Source organism: Hippoglossus hippoglossus, chromosome 18 (assembly GCF_009819705.1).
Source record: "Hippoglossus hippoglossus isolate fHipHip1 chromosome 18, fHipHip1.pri, whole genome shotgun sequence".
Lineage (NCBI taxonomy): Eukaryota > Metazoa > Chordata > Actinopteri > Pleuronectiformes > Pleuronectidae > Hippoglossus > Hippoglossus hippoglossus.
This window is the reverse complement of record NC_047168.1, coordinates 11,518,949-11,544,688: the sequence shown is the minus strand read 5'-3', so window position 1 is coordinate 11,544,688 and position 25,740 is coordinate 11,518,949. Positions and strand designations below refer to the sequence as shown.

At 47.5% G+C, this 25,740-nt stretch overlaps 1 protein-coding gene across 5 annotated transcripts in view; it reads left to right on the top strand.

Annotated features, from left to right (window-relative positions):
- Positions 1 to 25,740, top strand: part of pcdh7b (protocadherin 7b) — a 102,442-nt gene that overhangs the window by 26,923 nt on the left and 49,779 nt on the right. For 2 of the 5 annotated variants that reach the window (XM_034615322.1, XM_034615325.1), the window contains exon 2: positions 21,490 to 21,685. The exons of 1 other annotated variant lie outside the window; for it this stretch is intronic. In XM_034615322.1, coding sequence (XP_034471213.1) covers positions 21,490 to 21,685 — 196 coding nt within the window. Of the gene's footprint in view, positions 1 to 21,489; positions 21,710 to 25,740 lie in introns of all 5 variants that reach the window. 2 more of the 5 variants (XM_034615321.1, XM_034615323.1) reach the window with 1 other exon arrangement.

Genomic DNA, 25,740 nt, shown 5'->3' with positions numbered 1-25,740 from the left:
AAGGATGTAAACATGATTCATGGTTCCTTTGTGGCCACACACATACACATGAATGTTCACACACGCTCTCGAACGTTCTTGCATTTCAGAAATGCACTCTTTTGTCAACACATCTCTTTATAATGCCAGATGGATTCCACCTCTGGCACTTCACTTGCAACAAAACCTACTACACTGTTTGAATGTCAACAACAAGAAAGAAACCGAGCGCGTTCAACACATTGCCTCCAGTCAGTCACGGCAGGTGGAAGCAGGTTCAAGGAGGTGTGTTGATACCCAGACACACACACACACACACACACACACACACACACACACACACACACACACACACACACACACACACACACACACACACACACACGTCAAATGCCTCTGATAGTATTAGCTGTTAACGCGTTCAGTCACACACACTTCAAGTGAAGTGACGAGGCAACTCTTTGTTGATGAATGTTCTTTTCCGCGACGCTTAAGCAGACACACATCCGTCTTCACATCGCGGCAAAAACTCGAGTGGGAGGAAACGAGAACGGGAGACAGACAGAGATGGGAAAAAGAAAGTTGGAATGAAATGATGACAAGGGTGATGAAGAAAGAGAGAGAGGAGAACGAGAACAGCGCTGATGAAGGAAGAAGGGAACGGGGGAAACGAGACTAAAGCATTTAGTGAAATGCCTTTTGGGCAAATGTGCTAACATGTTCCATCAGTTATGTTGCCCTCGCTGCCGTCTGCCGAACGCTGCTGCTGCATCTGAACTCAGGGGCCGCATCCTTGGAAAGGCGCATTCGTAGACTAATTACATCACAGCGGCGCAACTAGATGTGTCCTTCCAACGCTAACCTATATAGTGGACTCGTTGTATCCCACAATGCATTGTGAAAAGTAAAAACTAAATAGAAAGAAACTTATAAACTATCTTAGTAGGAGGCAGCAGCAAACAGAAATGCCTTGATTGAAAAGAAATGAAAGCTGTAGCAGATACTTAATAGATTTTACTATTCATGTCGGGAAAAGACGCTCATTAGGAAATAATACGCTCCGACCGACATTGACACGTTTGAATTGTGCGACAACAATGACAGGGTCGTGTTTTCTTTTTCCGATGTGTTGATGAGTAGGGAAGAGTGGATGAGTGATTTCAGACACAGCCCTTGTAAATCATGCAAACATTTAAACTGGGAAATACAGCTGAGGTAATGGTGGGCCAACCGACCACCAAACTATGACTGCCACCCAGAGCGTAGCTAAAAGAAAGTGTGTGTGACCGCTCACATTCCGACATAATCTCTGTAAGATCCTTCATTCTCCTCTCCCTCCACATCCCCTCCTCCTTCTCATCTTTTTTTTAAATCTTTTTTCCAAATCGTTTTATCTCTTTATCTCATTCTTTTCACCTACTTTCATTTCCTCTCAGTTCTTTAAGTCACCACACACACACACACACACACACACACACACACACACACACACACACACACACACACACACACACACACACACACACACACACACACGCATAAGTCCTTTATCTTCTCCTCCTCTTTCTCTGTGTGGCTTTTTATTCACACTTTACAGAAGACATCTGTTTTGTCCCTGTGCCGGATCCTGAAAATTTGACCTATTTCTTTTTGCTGAAAGACTCGGTGGCAGATTTTTTTCACTCTTTCAACTCAGACCATTCCAGCAAAGCAAATTGTTTAAAAAAATCCTCTGCACATCATCGTTTGTGAATCCCTCTGTGAGAGTTATTTGAGATGACTGGCCAAGTTGATATGGATAAATGTTCCCGTCACCACTGAAGCCCGCTGCTCGGCCCCCCCCGATTTGCAGGGACACTGACAGCACAGACCGCCGCGTCTCAAAACAAACATAAGACTTTAAGTTCTCCGTCATTTGTTGCCATAGAACGTGAACTCGCCACACTTTGATCTCGCCGTTTCTCTCAAGCTTCTTCTTCCCCCCAATTACTGTGGTCTGTGACCGCAGGAAGGCTCACGGGCTCACCCATTGGGTGCCGTCCAGCGGATTTGATCCCCCCCCCCGCTCTGGCCACAGCCATCTGTGCCTGTTGGCGTTGTAATGAGAGACAAACGCCCGCTGGCCTCTCCTCCAATCCACGGCCTCGGCCCTTGTGCATGTGCACGAGCTCTGGGCAACAGTAATTTGGTATCAGCCTCCGATGCGTTCAACCCCCGTAGCCCCGGCTCTGCTCACGCTTGCGTAACCTTGCAGATGATGAAAAACTGGATAAAAGGATAAATATAAATTTGGGAATGTGAAATGAGCCAGGCACAAACAAATGCTGTTTTGCTGTCTGTCTGCTCAGTTCGGCTGAAGAGATACAGGAAACATTGTGCTTATCCCCTGAGCTAATCCCTTTAGACGAACGTCCAATCCCTCAAAGCATTACAACACTAGCTCATTGCAACACTAGCCAATGCTCTGCTTTGTCAAATGATGATTGTTTACAGCCTTACATTTAAATATTTGATTTTTTTTTTTTTTCCTTCTGATAAATCCATTTCTTTAAGCATCTTTTTAAATTCCCCCTTCTTTTATAGCCACAGGGGGTTTTGGCTCTGGATTTTTTATTTTTAAATAGAAAATGTCAGATGTTATGTGTGACGGGTGGTGGAAAACATTCACGGACCTACAGCCAATCCACCGCGGATCCTAAAAATCTTTGGAAACGGCACAAATAATCCCATTTTTACAATCTACGAGCAAAGCCGAGGTTTTTTGCTAAGCTAATAACTCTGATTCCATAAATCCACGACAGTGGTTTTCTGCCAATCCCCTTATATAGTGGACAAGTTTAATGACATTTCTATATTGATTTAAAAGGAAGAAGGATTTATTTATTTTTCTCCGGGTTAAAAATGACGAAAGAAAGAAGCGTTTGTTTCTAACACAATATACCTGTTATTTGCTAAAATGGCTCTGTAATACGTCACATTGGGCGAGTGAGACTTTAAATTGACTTGTGCATGCAAGTCTGTGTGTGTGTGTGTGTGTGTGTGTGTGTGTGTGTGTGTGTGTTTGACTCTAAATCCCATAGTGGGTGCCTCCCCATAATAATGATGCTATTAAACCCAGCGCTTAAGCTGACTTTGCTTTCCTTCTCCCTCCTCCTTCATCCCCCCCTTCCCCACCTTCCTCCATCTCTCTACATTCCCTTGCCCTCTCCCAACACACACACACATCTTGAACACTCGGTTGACCCCCGCACCCCACCCCCTCAATCCCTCACTTTCTTCCCCCCACTGCATTATTAGTGCGTATAGCTCTCTCCTGGCTCTGCAGAAGCCATTAGCTGAGATTAGCAAGCGTAGGAACCAAGCATCTTTCTCTCTTTCTCTCTCTCGCTCACTTCATTTCTTTCTTTTTTTTTCGGGCTAGCCATAGCCGCCACGCTCTCTGAATGATTACCATCCATTATGGGGCCTTATTGTGCTGACAGATGCAACTTCAGGCCCTGGCCTCAGCCGTAAAGAGAGAGAGAGAAGAAAAAGACTCATAATTTTAAGTAATGTGTGTGTGTGCATGGGAGAAAGAGAGAGAGAGAGGAGAGAGGCTGAAAAGGAAAAGAGATAAGGCCAGAGGGAACCGGGATGGTAGCATAAGGGATTTTGGACGCAGGAAGTGGCGACGGGGGAGCTGTGTGGGCATGAATGCGAAGCGAGGGAGACGCGATCGGCGGGGGTGGTCCTGATTTGTCGAGGTGTGATGGATGTGCGACAAAACAAATACACAAAGTTGCACGTGCAAATAAAACTGGAGAAGACGTCAAATCAGGTGTAACTTTTGATATGGAAACAAAGTAAAGAAATATATATATAAAAAGGGTTAATTTCCTGGCTGCTGATGTGAGGTTGTTATCGTGAATTTGACTCTTGACTGGAACAAGAGGGAATATCAATCATTTCTCTCAATATCTATCCCCCCCCCCCCCCTTCTCTTTATATATATAAAAGCAGAGGATGCTCCGACCGCCCAGGCCTGCGGTGATAATGTAGAGTCCTCATCATAAAACATATTTCAAAATGTTTTTCTGGAGAGTGCTCGGGGAAAAGTTTTATTGGTGGTTGGAGTTTGGGTTAAACAGAACAAATCGGTGTGATTTCAAAGAACGTGTAGAGGGATTTCTTCTCAAGCGCTCGCAACTCCCCCATCACGCTCCCTTTCTCTATCTATCTCCCTCTGTCTCTCTCTCTCTCTCTCGCTCTCTCCGGCGGCTCCGTCTTCCCCGAGCTGCATGTCAATGAGTCCGTCCCAAAACGCCCTGTCAATATTCCTGACAGATCTCTAAAGCCTGATACTGTAAAACTGCAGGGGAAATGACAAGTGGTGGAGGTTCACCTGAGTTTAAATCTGTATTAGGGTTTTTGATTTAGAGAAAAGAGGGAAAGCGGGAGAGGGAGAGTGTGTGTTTATGTGTGTGTGTGTCGAACATTTGCTTCTGCCATCCATCAGCCTCATGGTCGTGACCACGTCTGCCGCAACCAGCCCTGGCCCCCTTTACAAGGCCCGGATTAGCATACCGTCAAATGCCTCTGCACCCTTCTCACTTTAGAGACGACCGAAACCTCAGCGAGTATCTCCCCACGCGTGTTCATATATGAATAAAACGTGACGGGCCCGGCGCCTGCATATTCGCCGCCTCCGGGCATCGGTAAACACCAACTTCCTATATGCGCACCCGTACAGTACATTAGCACCTTCCATGATTGCATCCCCCCCCCCTTCATCTGGTCTCTCCATCGCTCTCCCTTCACCCTCCCTCCCACTCCGCGAGCATCACTCTCAATCACACACATCTCTTCTTTCCTCCCATCTTCCCTCCTTCTCTTCTTTTGAGCCCCTGCTTTTTTTTGTAATCTATTTTCTCTCCTCTACTCAACCTCTATCTCTATCTCTTCCACTACTTTAAATCTCCCCCCCCGCTCAGCTACGCTATTCTCTTTTTGTTTTCCATCGCGTTTCTCTTACTCTCCATTTCTCTGCCTGCTTCTCACCAGTCAATAATGAAAATTGCTTGCTGCCTTGAATGGATTATGGGTGTGCGCAGGGGCCCTAGGTAGTTTGTTTGAAGGCGCGGCGGTGTCAAATAAAAAGGCCGGGCCATTTTCTACCTGCCACAGGCCCGCTGCCTCCATCACGCTATGCACACAAACACACACAGAACGGGGGGAAACAACACACACACACACACACCAAGTCACACAGGTGCAGGAGTCACATGAGCAGCCACATGACGGAAAGAACCAGGAATAAACGCACACACACGCACACATCTGATCAATGACAGTGGATCAAGCATCACCACTCCTGCCTCCACGCTCGAATGCTCTCCTCTACCTTTCTTCTCTCCCTTTCCTCTCCTCCCCTTCCCTTTCTCCCTCCGGTCATGTATTATGAATGCTGCCCAATTACGCAGCCCAGAATTCTTCATACGGCCTGGCACATTTATTTGTTTGCTTTTGTATCTCTTTGCCTCTCTCTTGTATGCAAAATCCTTCTGTGATAGAGTTGTTTATTCTTTGGCTCTGCCTCGCCAACATCAAACAACGAGCAGATTGAACGGGGACGGTGCGCGATTGATGGTCAATCCTCGGGTTGATACACGCCGAGAGGCAGGAGGAAGTAGTAAAACACGCTGGCGGGGGTACGTGCCTCGCCGCTTCTTGCTGAATCTAATCCAAGGCACGTATGCTTGCGCTGTGAAGCAAATATAAAAATATGTTTTGTTCTTCTGTTGGCGAGCTATCGTGATCACACTGCCCAGTTTGCTGCAGGAACCTGATCCGTGTGCACATCAGCACACTGCAACAGTTTGGAGATTTAAAGGTGCTTCCCCCCCCCACCCCAATACTACAGTAACTGCCTCAAGCGGTGACTCATAACAAATATGGAGTGGACCCGCGAGTGGGAGTGTGTTTTTAAAAAATTTGGTCAAGCTCTGACTGACAGCTGCTGTGCATCGCTGATGAAAAGCAGCATCGCATCAAGCTCTGCATATTGCATCTTCCTCCAGCAAGTGCAAAAGCAGCTGCATCTGTTTGACAAATATGTTAAGACGTCGTTATTTCAAACATTGATGCGCGAGAGGGACGGGGGGGGGGACGGGGGGGATTGTGCACCAGCCGCAAGATCAGAACGCGGTCTGCCTGTTTTAATGTCACATCCATTTAAACGCCACGTCTGTCGGCTGCAGGAGCGCGGATTGGGAGCTCGCCCCCGTTGCTTCCGCGTGTGTGTGGGAGTGTGGGTTTTATAAATGCATGAAGGTTTTATGCATGTTTGTCTTTGAGAAGTGCCTCATTGTTTTTTAAGGGTGTCCAAGCAAAAATGTGAGGGGTGGAAGCGGGTGAACGGGCCTTTGTGGGGACGCACGATCAGAAAACACAGGAAATCAGTGTTACCACCTCCTGTTCACTTTGTGGGAGGTGAAATACTCCTGATCTCTGCGAGCTTCCTCCAGTCAAACCAACTCTCACAGTGGAAGATATCAAAATTTAGGCCATAATGATGATTCTCTGCCGCTGTCACTCCGGTATCATTCTGTGCAAAACATTAAAAAAAACGCTGCAAAAGAAATCATCCTAAAGAAAAACGCGGTGGTGCCTGTGAATGCAAGAGGAGCTTTGGGGCAAAGATTTCACAGCCACTAATAAGCATTCAGCCTCATCTCCTCCTCTGCCTTGTGGTGACTTGGCTGCTAATGTGTGACTGACAAGCCTCGGCGTCTGTGTTGATTGGGGCAGTTTTGCAGGTTGGCTAAACACGGTGCTGACGGACAGATCTGGGTTGTGTGTGTGTGGGTGTGTGTGTGTGTGGGATGGGTGTGTCCCCATCTCTCTCTCTCTTTGGCGCTGATTGAGCTGCGGCACTCAGGAAAGGTGCACGCTCTCATTTGAACACCGTGCTGTGTTTTGGATGAGGAAGATTCTGTGGGTGTTTTTTTTTCCACCATGCGACGGCCTTGGTTAGCTGGCTGCAGCGGGGAGTATTGGTTTTTATTTTTGCCAGATTGCCGGCCCTGCCTCTCTTGTTTGCCCGCTTAAATTAGCCCAGCAGGGACCTGTGTTTGCCAGAGCGAGTTTATTTTTTATTTTCTTTCGGTCCAATTCCAACATGAATTCCATCCATATCTCCTCCTCAGTCTCTCCCTTCCTCAACAAGCGATCAATACGCATTAGCTCTAAGCAGGCTCCCAGACAGAGAGGTCGCGAGGTCACGTATTAGAGTGCAACGCAAGGTCAGGCTCCGAATGGTCATTGCTGATAATCACCGGAGCTCATGACCCATGTCGGTGCTCGACAATCACATTAAACAGAAACATTTTGTTTACTGTCCTGTGGTCTGTAAAACCACGATGAGCCCTTCTCCGTGTTTATTTAAACTCTACTCAGCATCTTAAGCAGATAAGAGCTCAGTGATCTTTTTAAATCCAGCCCAGAGCCGCTGTTGGTGACGTCCCAGTGGAAATAACAACAAAATGGCTCATTGATCAACTCAACACAACGACGCAGAAGGGACGAGGATCCCCTTCGCATGTATTCACCGTCTTGTTCCAGCGTCACCGTAGACGCGACCAGGACCAGGCGTCTAATTGCGAAGCCTCGTAACAACCTGCGAAGCCTCGGGGTTAATCAAAGATCTTGTGATGAGTGAGGCCCAGTTAATCCAGTTCAGACACTGTATCTAGGGTAAACCCACAGAATCCAGATGTTGTAAGACCCACACAACGCACCGTTAATGTGCCCACGCAGATGTCCTCACACACAACGGAGCGGACAAGACGCACACACACACCCAAATTCATTATTCAAACGAACAAACACACATTTATGTCTGCGTGATAAAATATTTAAGTACACGCTGGTGTAAACGCATCCGCGACTTCCAGCTCATTGTGTCTCCGGTAACCATGGAGATATGTTTTTTTTCCTAAACGAGGGATTTGTCCGAGACCAAGAATCTGTGCCAGGTCGCTTCTCATTTAAAAAACAAAACAGGAATGTTATTTTATTCATGTGGAATTGGGTGGTCTCCTCGCCATCTCTGACTCTCTCTCTCTCTCTCTCTCTCTCTCTCTCTCTCTCTCTCTCTCTTTTGCTCATCAACCACCACCCCATCCCTCCTCCTCTTCCTCCTCCCTCCTCCTCCTCCCGCTCTCGGACACCCTCGGTGATTGCGCTACGAGGACCTCAGCGAGGGCTCAAATTAATATCAACTTGTTAATTCCCTTTGAAATGAAAAGCAAAAGAAGAAGAAGACAAAAAAAAAAAACGGTAGCGCTGCAGAAAGGGCCGAGGAGCAGAAGGAGAAGAAGGAGAATTAAAGAAGCAAGCGAGGTCGCTGTTTGAGTTTCTAATTGCCGGGGCCCAGAATGTGACCTACAGATGTGAAATTCCCCACTTGATGAAATATTAACTAGATCGTGGGGCTTGACGGAGATCGGCTGCACTGGAGAGCCATGCGTGGAGGGAGGGAGCGAGGGAGGGAGGGAGGGAGGAGGAGAGGGTGGCATCGCAACTGAACACGGCTGAGGTTGATGGGGTCGTGTAGAGGAATGTGGGAATGGAATGGAACTCATTAGTAGAGAGAGAGGGAAGGGTGACAGGGACCTTTACTCATGTCTGTGTGTGTGTGTGTGTGTGTGTGTGTGTGTGTGTGTGTGTGTGTGTGTGTGTCGGTGAAGGCTCCAGAAAGTTCCTCCAAGGTCTAACATGGCATAAAAAAAAACATACCGTTCACCTTATCTGTGGATTTACGACCCAACAAGCCATTCGTCTTTCTCCACCTTGTTAGTGTAGCGCCTCGACTCCAAAGTGTTGAGATAAGCGGAGCGGGGAGACATCACGAGGAATTAGGGAGTGGATTGAGTGTGATGGATGAGTCGGCGTCTTGATGTCCCTGACAGATGGGTGAGGAATGAACAAAAGTTTTTGGAGGAAACAAAAACTCGCTAATGGCGACGATCACATCTGCATGGGTCGATACCTGGCACTGGCACTGGCACTGGCACACACACAGACACAGACACACACACACACACTGACCCCTTGACAGGAGCTCGACAACCTCCGGAAAAACCCGACATCAACATTGTAATGTAGAACCAGGACATTTGCCGTACATGTGTGTTTTTACAGCTGTGACAACTGTTGTCGGATGTTACAGCACAATTAGAATACCACAGATGTACCACAAAGACTCCCCCAGATGCATCCTGGGAAAAAAAAAGAGAAAAGAACAGGGACAGTCACCTTCCACCCGACGATCTTCAAAACCCCTGATCCCCGGAGAGAGCATGTCAGCAGTTAGAATTTCTACAAAGGCGCCGTTACGCAGATTTCCAAGCACCTTGAATTATATTCGGATTTGCATATTCTGCCCCGTCGTCGTGGCGTCGTGTTGCATCCTAACAATACATATGTTGCATATTATACACAGAGCATCGCCTTGTCATTTGTGCCTGACCTGCTTTTTCAGTCTGGCCGGAGAAGGGGACCAGAGGCGCAGCGACAGGGGAGGGAGGGAGGGAGGGTAAAATAAATATATGGGGAATAACAGAAACTGTAGCCGTCTAAATAGAAGCGCTCCCAATGCCCCAAATTCATAATAATGTGGTCTGCACTGCAGATAAATAAAACACACCCAATTTTCTTGTAAGCATAGAAATGTGGGCCAGGCGGCTGTTTTTCTTTTCTTACTTTTAGAGAGCTGATTATTGTTTTAAGCTTAAGCTGCTTCGGCTTTAGATTAATTGCAACCCCCCTGTACAAACCCCCCCCCCCCCCCACCACCACCACCACGACCCCTACCTCTCACTTTACACCAGGGGTTAAATTAGCCGACGTGATGAGGGCCATCATTAGTGCAGTGGGGTGCTGTGCAGGGCTGCTCGCGGTCGGCGCTCGCTTTCACGAGGCAGTGAATAGAGGAGGAGAAAAACCTGTTCAGCAGAAAGAAGGTGTACAGACGACGCTTCTGGAAACAGCCCGTGTCTGAGGCAAATCCTGGGCCATTGTTCTCAGATCAAAGCGAAAGAAAGTGGCAATGTAATACGAGCTCAAATTAAATGGATGTTTTGTCTTTTTATGTGACAGCCTCAATTCTGGCCTTGAGTTTTGATGTCAGGTTGTTCTTTTTGTGTTTTTTTTTTCTACCCGGCGGTTGTGTTGTGGCGAGGTGACGCAGGGGGGAAAATGGGGAAAGTGGAAAAAAAAAGTGTGGGGGGGGGTGGGGGAGTCAGAGAGCTACGTTCCTTTTTCTGTTCTCGCCACCTTAAATTCGCAGGGAAGCAGGGACGCCGATTCACAGCCGACTTCGTGCCCGAGTATCGATCCGGCATCATACAGCCTTGATGATGCCGCACGTGATGCGCGGTGCCGCTCTGAGCGCTCGCCGCTGCTATCTGCCAAGCTGATGTCACTTCAAATCAATAACCATCTCGGTGTCATTGACTTCCCCCGCCACTCACTCACACACACACACACACACACACACACACACACACACACACACACACACACACACACACACACACACACACACACACACACACACACACACACACACACTCGCCACCAGCTCCCTCATGGAGTCAGAGAGCAGAACGGGCCACTGTCAATGCAGACACTGTGTGTATGTTCGTGCGGCCATGTCAACACTGCGGCTGTCTCTCTCCGGTAGCTTAGGTTACCTCAATAGCGGCCATTCTCTCGCTGTTGCCCCACAAAGGGAGGCGGTAGGGGAAGGGGGGGGGGGGGGCTGGTGGGGGTCATACATACAGTCAGGTGCTTTCACCTGCAACGTGTTGAGAGGAGGAGGCTGGGGGGAGGAGGGGTGGGGGGGTTGGTATTTTCAGCATGACACAGGATCCGTTTCCATCTGCTACCCCTGCCGCACCGCTGCCGCTCTCCCACCCACTGTCCTCCTTCATCCTCTGCCTCCGCTGGCCATCTCGCCGATTCTTTTATTCCTGGGATAGCAGCTGCCGGTAAGGTGATAGGTGAAACTCGCTCACACTCGCTCACACTCACACACACACACACACACACACAGAGAGAGAAAACACACACATGTAGGCGGGGATTGATGGCACAGGGAGCATTTGTACACTGGTACCAAGCAGGCACAGGTGTCCGGTAATTATTTCCTGTTTGACCTCGCTGGAACCTGAGGTTAAAGACACACAAAAAAAAAGAGATAACATTTTCCGTCTGTCTGCACTAATGCAGATATTTTGCAAAACAAACTTTTTCCTCTGTGTTTGTGCCTGTTGTTTGGACGCAAGCAGTATTTTAAATATGGGCATTTTTCAGAACACCTTTCAAAGTGCAAAAACAAACACAAATGGTGTCTATATACCGTTTTATCCACATTTGGCTAGCACTGCGGGGTCTGATTACGGGTTGGCAGCAAAATTTAGCATCGTTGAATCACCTTATCCGATGTTACCTGAACCACAGTGTTCTTTTCTGGTATTTGCCGAATCGCCGCCGACTGGCCCGGCGTGTTTGTTTGAGCGTTTGTGGTCGTGTTTGTTCTCTCGTCTGGAAGTAGATGCTTAAAAAAAAAAAGAGCAAAGAAGAAAATATACCCACAGTAGTGTCGACAAGTCCTTAATGTCTTAACAAAGAACTTCATTGTTGTCGATCTCCTATGTAACCCGACCACACTTTTTCATTCAATAATGGGGAGCAGCTTAGAGGGAACAGAACCACGGCCCAGTTGCACTAAGCATGAATTCCTTTTGTGCTCCTCCTCCATTATTCTCAGTTTTTCTTCTTTATTCTGACTTATTGGGCAGAAACACCACAGGGAGCAAACAAGCCGTGATTGTTAATTGTGTTTTTTACTGACATTCCTGTGCCCTCTCTCCCAAAGTGCCTCTGTGAGATCAGAGTGCGTGACAGCGGGGACCAACAACAACCTGCCATTATCAAATTTCCCATTAGCGGCCCCAAAATGGCTGCCTCGTCAACAAACTGAGTAATGAGATCTAATAGAGCCGGAGCTGAAAATGAGACCTTAAGAGCGCGTTGCGGATCTTTCCGGCTATTTTTATTTTTTTTTCCTTCCTTCTTCTTCACTGGGAATAGTGTCAAGGAGAAGACGAGAATGAGGAACGGATGCTCAGAGTGGAGCGAGTAGCTAAGTGCACTCGAAGAAACGCCTCGGAGGAGAGGACTATTTTACATGCGGATTAGTGTGCGTATCGCTGCCATCAGACTGTGATATGGGGCCTTGATAGACTGTCTGTCTTTTGATGCCTTCTGAGGCGCGGGGGCCTTATCCCTCTCGCCAATCTTCTGCATCGCTCTCCTCAAACACACGTACACTGATCCGGGCCCTGTAGAGCCGCAGAGATGGGAGGGGGTGGGGGGGGGGAGAGACTGGATTGTGCGACGCATGTGTTGCTTTTTGTAAAAAGCAGATTTTGTGCTTTTGTTGAAAGTGAAATGCAAATATCTGAAGAGGCACATGTCAATACGCCTGCACGCTTTTCTCACACACACACACACACACAGACACACACACACACACACACACACACACCTAAGCGAGTCTACCTCCAAACATTGCACCTACATCTAAGTTAAGCCCCCCCCCCCACAGCTGTGCATGTTTTCAGCACAACACCTCATCTGCTCCTGAATGTTTTTTTTTTGCTGCCACTTCATTTTGCATTGTCACACAAAATGAACACTGATGGCGAATAAGAAAAAAGCACTGCCTTTCCGCTACCCCCCCTCAAACACTATTAAAATTGTTGTTATGTTTTCCACTTTGGCCCCCCGGTGAAAGTAACACATGGGGATTGTCTGGGCTTGAGCCAAACACACATAAATTTCAATATTAATTTGGTCGGCACCTCGGCGAGCCTCCCCAGCTTCCTAATCTCCCGCCGCATATCTTCATTATCTGAAAGTGTGCTTTCATCTTAATTCCATTTTCATCCATCAAACGTCGGGGAGGTTTGACCTTGCGGGATCTCGACGAAGATAGCGAGGGGTGCGAGGGAGGGAGCGCGGGCCGAGAGTGACAGAGATGAAGATACGGGGGATGGAGGGAAGTTTGGTGGAGATAAGGGGCCGAGTTGAGATGATGAACGAGGATGGAGGGACAGGGCGAACATGACGGTGGGGAAATGTGGGAGGTGAAATATCTCCACGTGCCAAAGTTGCGAGGTCTGCTGAATGTGTGCGTGAAGCCTCTCGTGATCCTCGTGTTGCACCAGTAAAGTGTAGAGACCGCACACACAGAGAGACACACAGACACACACTATCCGTTTCTCTTCACTCATTCATTCCTCACTTGCCTCGGGCCTGTTCACTTCCTCTGCTCTCTGTCACTTTATTTATCCTGACATTGGGGCTTAATTACTCATTTGTAATAATTGTTTTCGTAATTGTTCGGATCATAATTGTCCTATGCTGCTGTTGTCAGGAACAGGTGGTGGATGGGACCTGTAAGGGAAGTGTGTGTGTGTGTGTGTGTGTGTGTGTGTAAGCGATATGATCAGGACATACAGTTGGCATTCAGGCAAAGACGCGCCACCTGGTGGTGCTGTCCTGACGAAATGAGGGAAGTGTGGACGTTCCTAAAGACGACACAAGGACAAACACACACACACACACACACACACACACACACACACACACACACACACACACACACACAAGGCCGGGCGCTACACACGAGGAGACACACACTACTTATCCCACATGAATGATACATGCCCGCATGCTCATACTCAAATAGAACGCCTCATTAGCGGATAAGCTGGATATGCTCTCTAACCTCCCTCAATCCATCTCTCTCCTCTCCTTTGCCTGTTTGGATGGCGGCCCTGATCCCCTAAATGCAAGTTATCTGTCATCAGTGGCTCAGGATGGTAAATAAAGAATCATTTATCAGCCTTATTAAAGCCTGTACACTGCTCTCCCTCTCCCCTCCCTTATCTCTGTCATTGTCTTTCTTTATCCCTCTCCCCCTCCATCTGTCTATCCCTGTAGATCAGATCCTTTCTTCTCTCTCTCTCTCTCTCTCTCCGCGGTGACATTCGTTTCCATAGATGCAGCGTTTGAAGGAAATCGGTGCCTCTGTGTGGGACAGGTATAGCAAATCAAAACAATAGCATAGCATTTGGCTGCTGTGGTTGCCGACTCCCGGGCGTCGCTGATGCCATGTCATGCTTTCTGCTGACACCCGGACCCGTGTCACAACAAGCTAACGTTACAGTGCCAGCCCGGGGCTCGTCACAAACTGACAGGAGTAGGTCGTTGGTCAGACACAGTGCTGCCAGGGCTGTGATGGATCCCCCCCCCACACACACACAACACCTAGACCCCCCTCACACACACACACACCAAACGCCAGATCTGGGAACCTGAAGCCGATGGCGTTGTGACATGCGAAATGACATGACAATGCCAAAGACATGACACACACACACAGACACACACTCGCAGATAGGCAAGAGGGACTTGAATGCTTGAGCGCGCATGGAGCGATTTCACCCGTGCATGTGCTCACGTGCACACGCCCGGTGAACGCTACGCCGTTCTGCTGTCAGTTTGCTAACGAGGGCTGAAGCTGAAGGGGGGAAAAAAAGGAAAGAAGTAGGAAATGCGATCTAAAGATTTTCAAGCAGACTCTATGTAAGGAACACCGGAGTCTGGGTTTTGGTTGACGCTCGTCCGCGGTGTCTGCCAACGCCCGTGTCAGCAGCAGCAGCAGCGGCGGCTCTAACATGGCGACACAGGAGAAGGCCCCATCCATTCATAATGAGAGGATGTAACATAATTCACATCGTCGGGACGTTGCCGTGGAAATCCAGCATAAATTCTTACCGCAGCATAATCAGAAAAGACATCAGATATTTGGTCGACAGTGACAAGGCTCGCTCTATGAATCAGGAAGCTTTTAGTTTGTTTTTTTCAGCCTCGGCTACATGACACCACGCCCGGCACGATGGCGTTCCTGCAGTCCTGAGGAAAAAAGCACAAAGGCTGTTATTTGTCGGCTGGAAGCTAATCCACTGCCACTCAACATGAACCCCCCCCCCTCCCGACACATCTCAGCCCCCTCCATCCCATCAACCAAAATAAAAAAAAAGGCACTTCTCCTTTGCTATTCAGAGCAGGTCAGGGGTTGGACTAAGCTTCTGAAGATGTTCAAACGCATCCCCCAAGAATAGTATCTCTGTTTCACCAGTGGCCTAATCCGCCACTTGAAGAGCAATTAAAAGTTTAGCCCAGACTTTAAGAAAGTAACCATGTGTGATCTTTTTTTTTTTTCCTCTCCCTGTTTTTCTTCTTCTTCTTCTTCTTCTTCTTCTTCTTCTTCTTCTTCTTCTTCTTCTTCTTCTTGCATGTCTGTCTCTCTCGGACATGGGGTGCATGCTAATAGGAAAGTGCTAACCGTGGCACTCTTCCAAACACACTGGGAAAAGAAAAAGATTGTAGGGGGGGGGTTGGATGAAGGAAGAGAATTGAACTGGGGATGGAAGGATCACCCACTCTTTGGTTTTCTTATCATCCGTTTCCCCGTCCTTTTAATTTCTGTCCTCCCTCCCTTCCTCTGCTCCCTTAAGCTCTCTCTCCAACTTTTGCATCTTTTATTCTCCCTCTTCGATTCCCACTTCCCCTTTTTTGCTCATTCCAAAGTGGTTCCCATGGCACAGAGCGCTGAGACTGAGAACTTATCGCCACAGAGTTCCTTCGGCGGACCCCTTGTGCAACAACTTTTTATGGCGCAGCCTCAACCGTACAACCGTCGGCGGCATCGGGGAGTTCGTGTTTTGGGCTTCCTGCTGTCTTTTCTTGGATGTCTTAAACGGTCCCGTCTTTCTGGGGCACATATATTTATACTAGCTCTTTCTTCTGCCAAACAGCGCAATAAAGGGTCAGTAAAGACTCGAGAGAACGCCAGTGGACAAGCGCCGGAGGACATTCAAGTGATTGGTGCGCTGTCAGATCGTAAAATGGCCACATGGTTGAAAAACCCTCACGATTTCAAAGATCTGAAAAAGAGCGCTAATAACCATCATCGGCTCTTAACGAGACTGTGTTGCCCAAAATGTCTGCACCTCCTGTAATAAAACTGCTTTTAAAAGGTGTTTAAAAAATGTTATTAACAAGCCTGGTGCCCGTGCGGATTTCTAAGACCTCGCAGCTCTCATAATTTCAAATGAGAGAGAGGCATTCAGAACGAATCAATCGAATCAGTCTACCTCTGTCTCTTGTTTACGCTCAGATCAATTGCTTCGTGCACAGTTCAGGTGAGGAACTGGCAGCTGAATAGGCTTGTATGCCCCGGCTGTCTAAAAGGATGTGAAAAAACAACTTTTCTTTCAAACTCAGCAGGCGAGAACATGAAGAGAGAAAAAAAAAAAAAAAAACTCACGCTCTGCATCTTTGTTGCCTGTGAAGATACCGTTGGAAAAAAAAAAGAGTCAGAGAATGAACCCGCAAGAGCCGCTATTATATATCAGTTTTGTTTGTCTTTCTTTTCTCTCTTGGAGACTTGGGTGTTCTTGTGGAGCCGTTACCCCACTTTTCTCCTCTTCATCCTGTCGTTTTTTTAGTTTTTCCTGTCTTTTTGTTCTCTGGGAGAGGGTGACCTGGGAGGAATGTGCGCGGAGGAGTGAAGTCTGAAGAAGCGAAGAGGAGCGCCGGAGCTTGACAGGGCCAAACCTATCATCCAGGCCAGAACATGATACCTGAGCCTGTGCAGGCGGTTGCACTAACAAAGCTGCAGCCAGCATTCGCACAACTTACTTGGCCCTATCCAAAATCCCCCTTTTTTAAAATTCCCCCTGGTCACTCAAGGGGGGGGGGGGGTGGAATACACCTGAGAGGCCCCCTTGTTTGTGACGACTGAGGCCAGACAGCATCAGAATCCTAGGTGACCCCGTAACGTCGCAATTAAGTGCAACTGAGCAGCACCCAAATAGAACCTGAATCCACCCGGATCAGTTTCCAATTGATTTCCAGACAGACATTCACCTCGAGGGCATTTGTCTCATTTATCGCTTCAACATCAGCGTATCTCGTGATCTCTTTAATTCGCGGGACTGGAGTTACAGCGAGCTTCACCCGCTTTGCAAACGCAAGCAGCCCTGATTCGATCCCGGCTACGGATGTTGTTTGGTGTACCGTGGCCACTTGGCACTTTTCCGCTCGTCTCGGGTGGCGTATCACAGGTCTCTGTCTGGTTGCCCATTAAAAATGAAACATGCCTTCTTAATTACCGACCGGCGCTTTTGGCAATCAAGGCCGTACTCTTGTGTTGACCTCCTCCTCTTAACCTCTCAGAGGCTCTTTGCCCCCCCCTCGTTCGACTGCCCTTCTTAACTTCCTTTTGCATCTCATACCTCCTGCTCTGGCTCCCTCCATCTTTCTCGGTTGACTGCAATAAGACACTGGGCCCTGCAGTTCATGTTTGCTCCCCTTTCCCCGAGTCCGGCCCAGCCACAATTACTTCCTGTGGTTCATGGCGGTGGGTCACTGCCACCCGCCAAAGGTACTTACAGCTGAAATTACACACACTGACTTTTCCAGACTCACCTCCACCCGCCCATTATCCTGCACTCTTTTTCCTTGAGGCATCGGGGGAAGGTGGGCTTAATTACAAATCCAGACGAGAAGCACTGGTTTAAAAGGGTGAGGAGCCTTAACACAGTCGCCACTGTGTATGCACCGCTACATGTGAGCATTCATGAGTGACACTGAAATTACTGCATAGCCTTAAGTAATACGTCCTGACTCCGAGGTTCCATGCACAAGCAGAGCGCCCCACTAAACAATGTGTTACCAGTTCAAGATTTACTGGGGAAAAAAAAAACAAAGAAGGTTGAGACAGAGTGCGACTGACAGCAGCTCCGCGTTAAGTTGGAGGGAGGAGGAAATGAAAATCAAATGCAAGGGGTCACACATTATTGACATGAGTGGCACCGTCCTGTTTTCATTGGCTCCAGCTCCACTAGAGTCAGGCGGCCCATATGTTTTCCCTTTAGCATCCGGGGGAAAGATCTGGCCAGGCTTTCGGCCGGAGTGCTCCCAATAAACCTGTGGCTTGTTTGCGCTGTTCATTTTTTGGGGTGACGGACTCGCTCAGTCACCCGTGACTGTCACCAGCTGGCTTTGAATCACAGGCGCGCCCCGAAGAGGCCCGCTTTTTGCTGTCGGGACCCCAGGAGGAGTCCCAGCATCTGGTGGATATAAAGCAAACTAGTGCTAACCTGTAATGAAATACATAAATTAAAGCTAGAAGTCTGCAGAGTGCAAACCTGGACCCAACAGTCCCCTTTAAATTCATTCAAGCTGCACTATATTACACACACTCATAGATAACAGGTCCTTATAGAATTTTTTTTAAATCATTGAATTGGGGAAAATTTCAAAATGAAAGAAAGTGAAAGAAAACTCTTGGATCCGCACCAAAATGTTACGATTTCTTCTCTGACCCACAGAAAATCCTTCCCTCAACTTTCATGCTAATCCTGCCAGCAAACAAACAAATGCAAACAAGAACACATATTTGGCAGAGCTAAAGAATTACTAGAGGGTACGATATGGAGTTTTCTACTCATGCATGTTTAAGTGGGAGACTCTTGTTTAGATTTTTTGTATTTCTAAAGCCAAGGCTATAAAAAACTATCCATCACTTTACAGCCGGTCACTCAGCTGAACTGAAAGTAATTTTACCGCCATCATGCGGCTCTCCTCTCAAAAACGTTAATGGAACTGGGGTCACGACATCTCTTTGCTTTTGTGTATGCGTGCGCCAGTGTTTCTGACCTGGTCACCGCCGAGGTGATTGGCAGCTGCGCGGGCCGTGAGGTCGAGAGGTCGTGGTTGGGAGGCAGAGGGGCCACAATCAAAGGGCATGTACTCAGTCAGGCTCGAACAACTCCCCGGGCCTGGAAATGACCAGTATCTGGTGAGAGGGAGAGAGGAGGGGGGGTCAGTTCTGTGCCGAAGACGGGGGCTTTTATTTCTCAAGGTGCAAAAGCTCCTTCGCTCAAGCATTAAAATATCTTTGGGGCAGTCGTCAGCCCTGGTTGTGTGTGTGTGTGTGTGATCATTTTGTTAATTTTTCCCTGTGGTTTGGCCATGTGACAATCTCCCCAAATAGTGTTTCCTACGAATACTTGAGACTGATACAGAAGGAAAACCACATGTAATTGTACGTGTTAGCGTGTTGGACAGTTCCTTTTCGTATTCCCCGGCTCCCACAACCGGCAACACACACCTGGACGCGCACACAGACATGACTAAAAAAAGAATTGCCTTTTATTTTATTCATTTATTTAAAGACACAGAATGAAGGGAGCGAAGGTCGCTGTGCAGGCGGCGGTTGCTACAGATTCTAATCCAAAGCCTCTGGCGATCTCTGCATGAACTCCATTTCTGGTCTGCAAACAAATTAGCTTTTTTTCTCTCCTCTCCCCTTTTTCTATCTCGCTCTCCCTCCAGTGAAACTAAGGGGAAATTCAGGTGAATAAAATCTATTTGTTCATTTAACTTTTCCCCGTCAGCTTATTTTTCTCTCTCCCGAACTCAATTTTCCCTCCGTGCGCGCACTTGCTCGGGCGTTTCTTTTCCTTGCAGCGGCCTCGCCAGCAATTCATTAGGCAACAGTTGTTTAATCTGTATCATTACAACACCATGTGTCCCAAGGAGCATGGAGCTCGGCTAAATCTGATCCAGACAGAGTATTTTTTTTTTACCCGACCACACACACACACACACACACACACACACACAAACCGTGGAACATCTCACAACACAACAAGCGAACAAAAAACAAACAAACAAAACAAAAAAGAAAAAACGCAGTTTAATATCGTCACATCTCTTCAAGTGTTATTACACTTATAGGGAGCAGTTCTCCTTCTGGGTCCCGATTTTAATTATGCAACAAATGTTTGACTATCCAAGTGAAATTTGCATGAATATTTATAACAATTCATTTGTTGAGTGTTGACTGTAATTACATGGAAACATGATTTATTGCCAAGATTGCTGTGTTAGCCAGCCAGCCAGCCAGAGAGAGAGAGAGAGAGAGAGAGAGAGAGAGAACCTCGAAGAAATATTTTAATAAATGCAAATTTGCACACAGACACACACACATAGTGAAAGGAAGCCCACTTTCCCGATGGCTTGTGGGAAATTTCATTATCAGAAATATAATTTTCCACAGTGTGCTCCTGGCAGAGACGCAGAGTTGGTTACAGTAAGGGTCATGGGACGGCGAAATAAGAGCCTCACCTCTCAACGCTCCGATATGTCTGTGTGTAACGTAGTTGTGTGTTTACGCTTCATTTGTCGCTCGTTTGCTAAAGATGCACTCACACACACGAAATACCTGCGGAAATGACAGGAGCTTGACGTGTTGACGCCTGCATGTCAGAGCAGATGACAGGGTTCGGTGGGCTATGGATAAATGTACAAATTGAGGACGCAGTTACTAATCACAGACGCTGATAAGTGATTCTTACTTCATCAGGTGAGACAACTGGGGGGGAACAAATGGAAAGATAGGGAGATAGAAAGAAAACATTTTTTGAGTAATGGGCCTCTACCCTCGTTTATTATTCTGGTGATGGAAAGAACGGAACAAGGGCAGAGGGAGGGAAGGCGACTGTGAGGAAGTGATGAGGTCCAGGAAGGGGCAGGAAGCGAGGATGCAGCAGCAGCACAGGCGAGCTCTCACTGTGTTTGTGTCTAATTAATGAATGGCATTAGCCATTTGTTATGCCATTTATTCTGGTAATGACCAAGTCAGGTCTTTCATTCCGCGTCTCATGCTCATTCTCCCTCTTTCATCCCCCCTTTCTCTGCTGTTACCTTTGAACGGCGCTCAGACAGGGATTGAGAGATTGTAGAGAGAGGAAAGGAACCGCACTGAGACGGTGAGAAAGAGGCCTCGGCTTTAATGACATGCTCTGTTACTGCTTAACGCAAGACGCTGTTCGATAATGTGTGGGGCTACACATATTGACAGTGTGAACCCATGGCTCGTGTAGAAAAACCTTTGGTGTGTGTGTGTGTGTGCGTGTGCTCACAGGCAGGGAAGTGCCTGTGTGCACACGTATATTTGTCTTTGCGCTTGAGCTCTGCAGAACTCGTGCAGAGCCCCGTCCTCTTTTTAGTGGTCAAACAAACGAGTGATGATTAAAGGTCTGTGTTGTGATGGAGTTGTCTGTGTTGTTTATTTGGATCAGGAGAGGGACATCACAGCTAGCTTGTAGATTGAAGGGTTCTCTAATGGTAGTGTTTGCGAGTAGAGTCTAGCGAGCACACTTCTGCGCCTCTTTACCCTAACCCCCCTTTTTTCTCACCTATTTTTCTACCACCCTGACCCGAATCCCCTTTCTGAAACCCAGAGGACCCAACTCCCTCCTCGACGTCTAACAATAATAGTCCCTTTAATAGTGACCCCCGGCCGTTTGGTTTCTCTTGTAGCCGTTTCGCCGAGTGACCTTCTCGGTGGTGAGCCAGCCCCAGGACCCTCACCAGCAGGGATCGCTGCAGAGCTGCTACGACAGCGGCCTGGACGAGTCGGAGACGCCCAGCAGCAAGAGTTCATCGGGCCCCCGGCTGGGCGCCCTACCCCTCCCCGAGGACAGCTACGAGAGGACAACGCCGGATGGCAGTGTCGGTGAGGCAGAGCACTTGGAAAATGGTAGGGGCAAACACTGAAAGGAGGTTAAGAAAACGTTAGAAGACACAGGAAACACACACACACGTACTGGCCAGAGCATTCAGGAAGCTCGTCCGATGGTAGACAGCCGCACAAACATGCAGGAACATGAGCTTATCTCTCCTCTCTTGTTAGGATTGCTGTTATCACGTAGACGCCTCCTCGTGTTTGATGATTTCTGATATTGATTAGTTATTTCTGCAGCGTAGGCGATCAGGCATGATGCTGTGTTACAGTAGCTGTTGCAACTTTTATTAAAGATAACACCCTTCCACCAAAGTACATCATGTGAAGACCTAAGTCTCTGTTTCAGAAACAGCGTGAAGGCTCGTTTTGATCAAAGGTGCAACATGCACCATCCTTTTAGATCAGACCATTGTGTTACTGCCATTTCGGACTTCTTTCAAGTTCCCATTGAATTTCATTTGGTGTTCAGGTTCTGCGTTGACTGAGGATAGATTCTGAGTAAGATCTCAATATCTGGTCTTCTGTTTTTTGAGATACGTCGGGGGTTTAACCTTCAGATCGGCTAGTTTAGAATCCATATGGACAGCTGCTGTGCTGATTTGCAGTGTGTGCTTGACTCAGGCCCTCAGGAGTTGCTAATTTTGCTCCAACCGTGAGATAGAACTGATGTTCTGTAGGTTGTAATGTGGAAAGGCTGCAGCCTAGAGGGAGTGAGTGGGAGCAATGCAAACAGAGTCTATTGTAAAAGCAATCCCATCGGTACAGTACCGCATCTTCCCTTGCAGAACCCTCTGCAGCGAGCCTGAGCTTGTTTCCAACACCGAGGCCAAAATATATTCATCTGTATGTGTGTGTGTATCTGGGTGTGAGAGTGTGTGTGTGGATGTGCAGTGAGAGATGGGGGTAATGGTCCCATTCATAGTCTCGGAGGCTGAGGCGATGCTTAACAAGGAGGAGCTGTCTTGAGAGTGCTAAGCCTAAGTGCAGAGGCTCTCCCGGCATTGCAGTTTAGGATGAGGACATTCAAATGGCTTAAAGATTCACATCCTCTCATTTTAGACGGACTTGTTTTGGAGATGATAACGTCATTTATGTCAGATTAGTGGAGTCAATATAATCTTAAAGGTGAAATAAAATGTTAACGAGGGAATATCTGAGTGGGTTAAACGTCCATTTGATGAAGCAGATCGTCACACAGGTGTCCGCAGTGACCTTTTCTCAAATGTTTGGCCTCAATGCAGATTAAAAGGGATTTGAAGCACTTTGGTGTGACCGGACAGTGGATCTGTTTGAAAAAAAGGTATCAAATGAGACGCAGTTAAAAGGCTCATTTCAATTTGGTCCCTGTTGAAAGTAATTGGGCAGACGACAGCGCCCGAGCCAGCGAGATCAAAAGTCCGTCAAGCAAATACCTCGGGAACCGAAGCAAATTAATCCAAACATAGAATATTCTGAATACCAAAGGAGCTCATGTTTCTTAACATCAAATTCAAAATGTTTTTACAAACAGAACGTTAACCCCCCCCAGAAAAAAAATCGATGCTAATAAAACCCCCGGTCAATTTGGGTTTCAGCTCCGTGTGCGTCTGTTGTTAATTCCTCTTTTTCCACGGTTCCAGATTTCAGAGAGTGCCGGAGCTTTGGAGGAGATTTGTTGGAGGGAACGGAGTCAAGGTCAATTCATGAATCAGTCTCCATCCAAGAGAAACAAGAGTCTCTGCTGCTGCTCGCTATCTTTTGTGAGATCAGCTGAACTAGTGTGTGTGTGTGTGTGTGTGTGTGTGTGTGTGTGTGTGTGTGTGTGTGTGTGTGTGTGCGCGAAGGCAGCTGAGACTTGAAGTGAGTGAGTGCATATGAATGTGGGCCAGAATCGTTTTTTACTTCAATCTCACATTTCTCCGCAGCACATTTAAACATTTCCGAGTTCGCACAGTTCGTTCACTGAGGCCACGAGGTGCTGCAAACTGGATTTAGGTGGGCGGCAGGGTGGCCTTGTGGTCTGAGACACTGTAATCGACCCTCTGATTCAATCCCATAGGAAAAAAAATGAAAAATAGAAAAAAAGCTGCATATTTTACTTTTATAGCCGCTGTGCGCCTCCTTCCTCCCTCGGTCACTCGGTGAATAAGGGCAGCATCTAAATACCTAAGTGTAAAGTTAATGCAATCACCTAAGGTTGGGGCAAATATTGGCAAAGTGCTCCGAGCCTCTAGAGGGGGCAGCTAACTACAGTCATTAGCACTCCCTCTTGTGTTATAGCCAGAGCACACACTACACAGACTCCTCTGGTTCTTGCATTCGCTCTATACGAAGCGGTGGCTCTTTTAGCAAAAAATCTGGGAGTTACGAGGAGAGAGGGAGAACAAAAGTTGGCAGATGGCGTGGTGCTCGGCGCTGCCGTGGGCATCATTAGCAACAGGTAATTGCAGACAGTTACGTGCGTTATGTGACAATGATCCGTGGTGAGAGTCGCTTTCGGGCCACTCTTGTGTTGTGGAGGACCAGGAGGAAGTAGCAGAGGAGGTGTGACGATGGCAATCTTAACCTTGCTCCCTGAGATGCGATTGCAAGTTTGAAAACTTTGAATCAAAGTATTTGATTTTCTGATTCATCATGTCTGATTGCCTTGTGCTTCGTGTCAGGGTGAAACAACCCAACAAAGGCTAACGTCACCCTTATTGTTTTGGGATTCCGTGCTTTTTCCAGCCCTAACTCTGCTTGTTGTCAATCGATGTTCGTGCAGGGACAATCGTCCTCCGCTGCGGCTCGGCTTCTGTCTTGCACACATGAATGCACGCACGCACGCAAGACACATATGCAAGCGCCCGTACGAACAATCGACCCAGACAAACACACGTGAATGCAACAACAGGCAACAGACTGTGTTTTCCACCCTCTGCCTCTGCTCTCCTCATCCTTCCTTCCTTCCCCTTCACCCTGCACAGATGTGGCGAGGGACCGTGTTTTCTATTTTTCTCATCTCCTTCATCAAGGTCAGGTTTCAAACTTTATTATTTTCTATTGGTTGACTTCTTTCCACGGGGAGCGTCCAAAAAAAAGAGAAAGAAAAAGGAAGACCAACCTCTCTATCCAAGACAGATTGTTCCAGAACCAACTCAGTGTGTTGGGGTCACCGTGGGAATAACAACACATTCTTGACCCGTTCTGTGCTGCACCATACGAGACGCCTCTGCAGTTCCATCTTAGATCTGGTTTAAAACAGTCAAAAGATGCATATTTTACACACGTTACAAATTTTCCTGCATTTGTCCAGTTTAAAATTGTAGGAAAAATTTAAATTGCAGCCCATTGCTCAGACGAGAAATGGATCGATTCAAACCACAATTCTTCAACAGCACATCGCTCCGACGCGGCACTTGATACGCTTTTCATGAAGGCTTGATCTTTTTGATGCACAGCTGGCCCCTCACTTATTCATAAGCTTACCCCAGCGCTCATCAGATATTCATAAACACTGAGCGTTTGGAGTCAAACACACAATTAGGGCCGTTACGGATGGAAAGGAGCCCTTCCAGATGTGCGGTGTTATCCGAGGGTCAAAAGACTTGCGCTCCATTATTGATTTCCACATCGCCTGCAGGGGGTGGGTGGGGGGTGGATTTTAATTTTTTTTATTTTTTCCCCCATGTTAGTACGAGTACACCTCAAAATATCACCCTTCCACGTTTGCCCTTTAATCGCGAGTAAGGTGTCTGAAGTGTTTTCATGTGAAAACCCCCGTGGCCCCCGGCGCTGGAGACGTAATATCAGTACATCAGTGCTGCTGTAGGTCACGGTTTGATCTATAGCATAAACCATAATATAGTGTGTTTTCTTCTCCCCACTGAAAAATGTAAACTATAACATTTTACTACAGCGTCTTGTTTTCAACCCCGAGTTGATACAGCAGTTTATTCCGGGCTGCCAGGGGCGAATCTGTGCAAATGCGTGATTCCATATCCTACCATGACAGATCCTGGTGTGCTGATTTGGTCACATGAGAGTCTTACGGAACCAAAATGTCATCAGATCCCAATTTAGGGAGA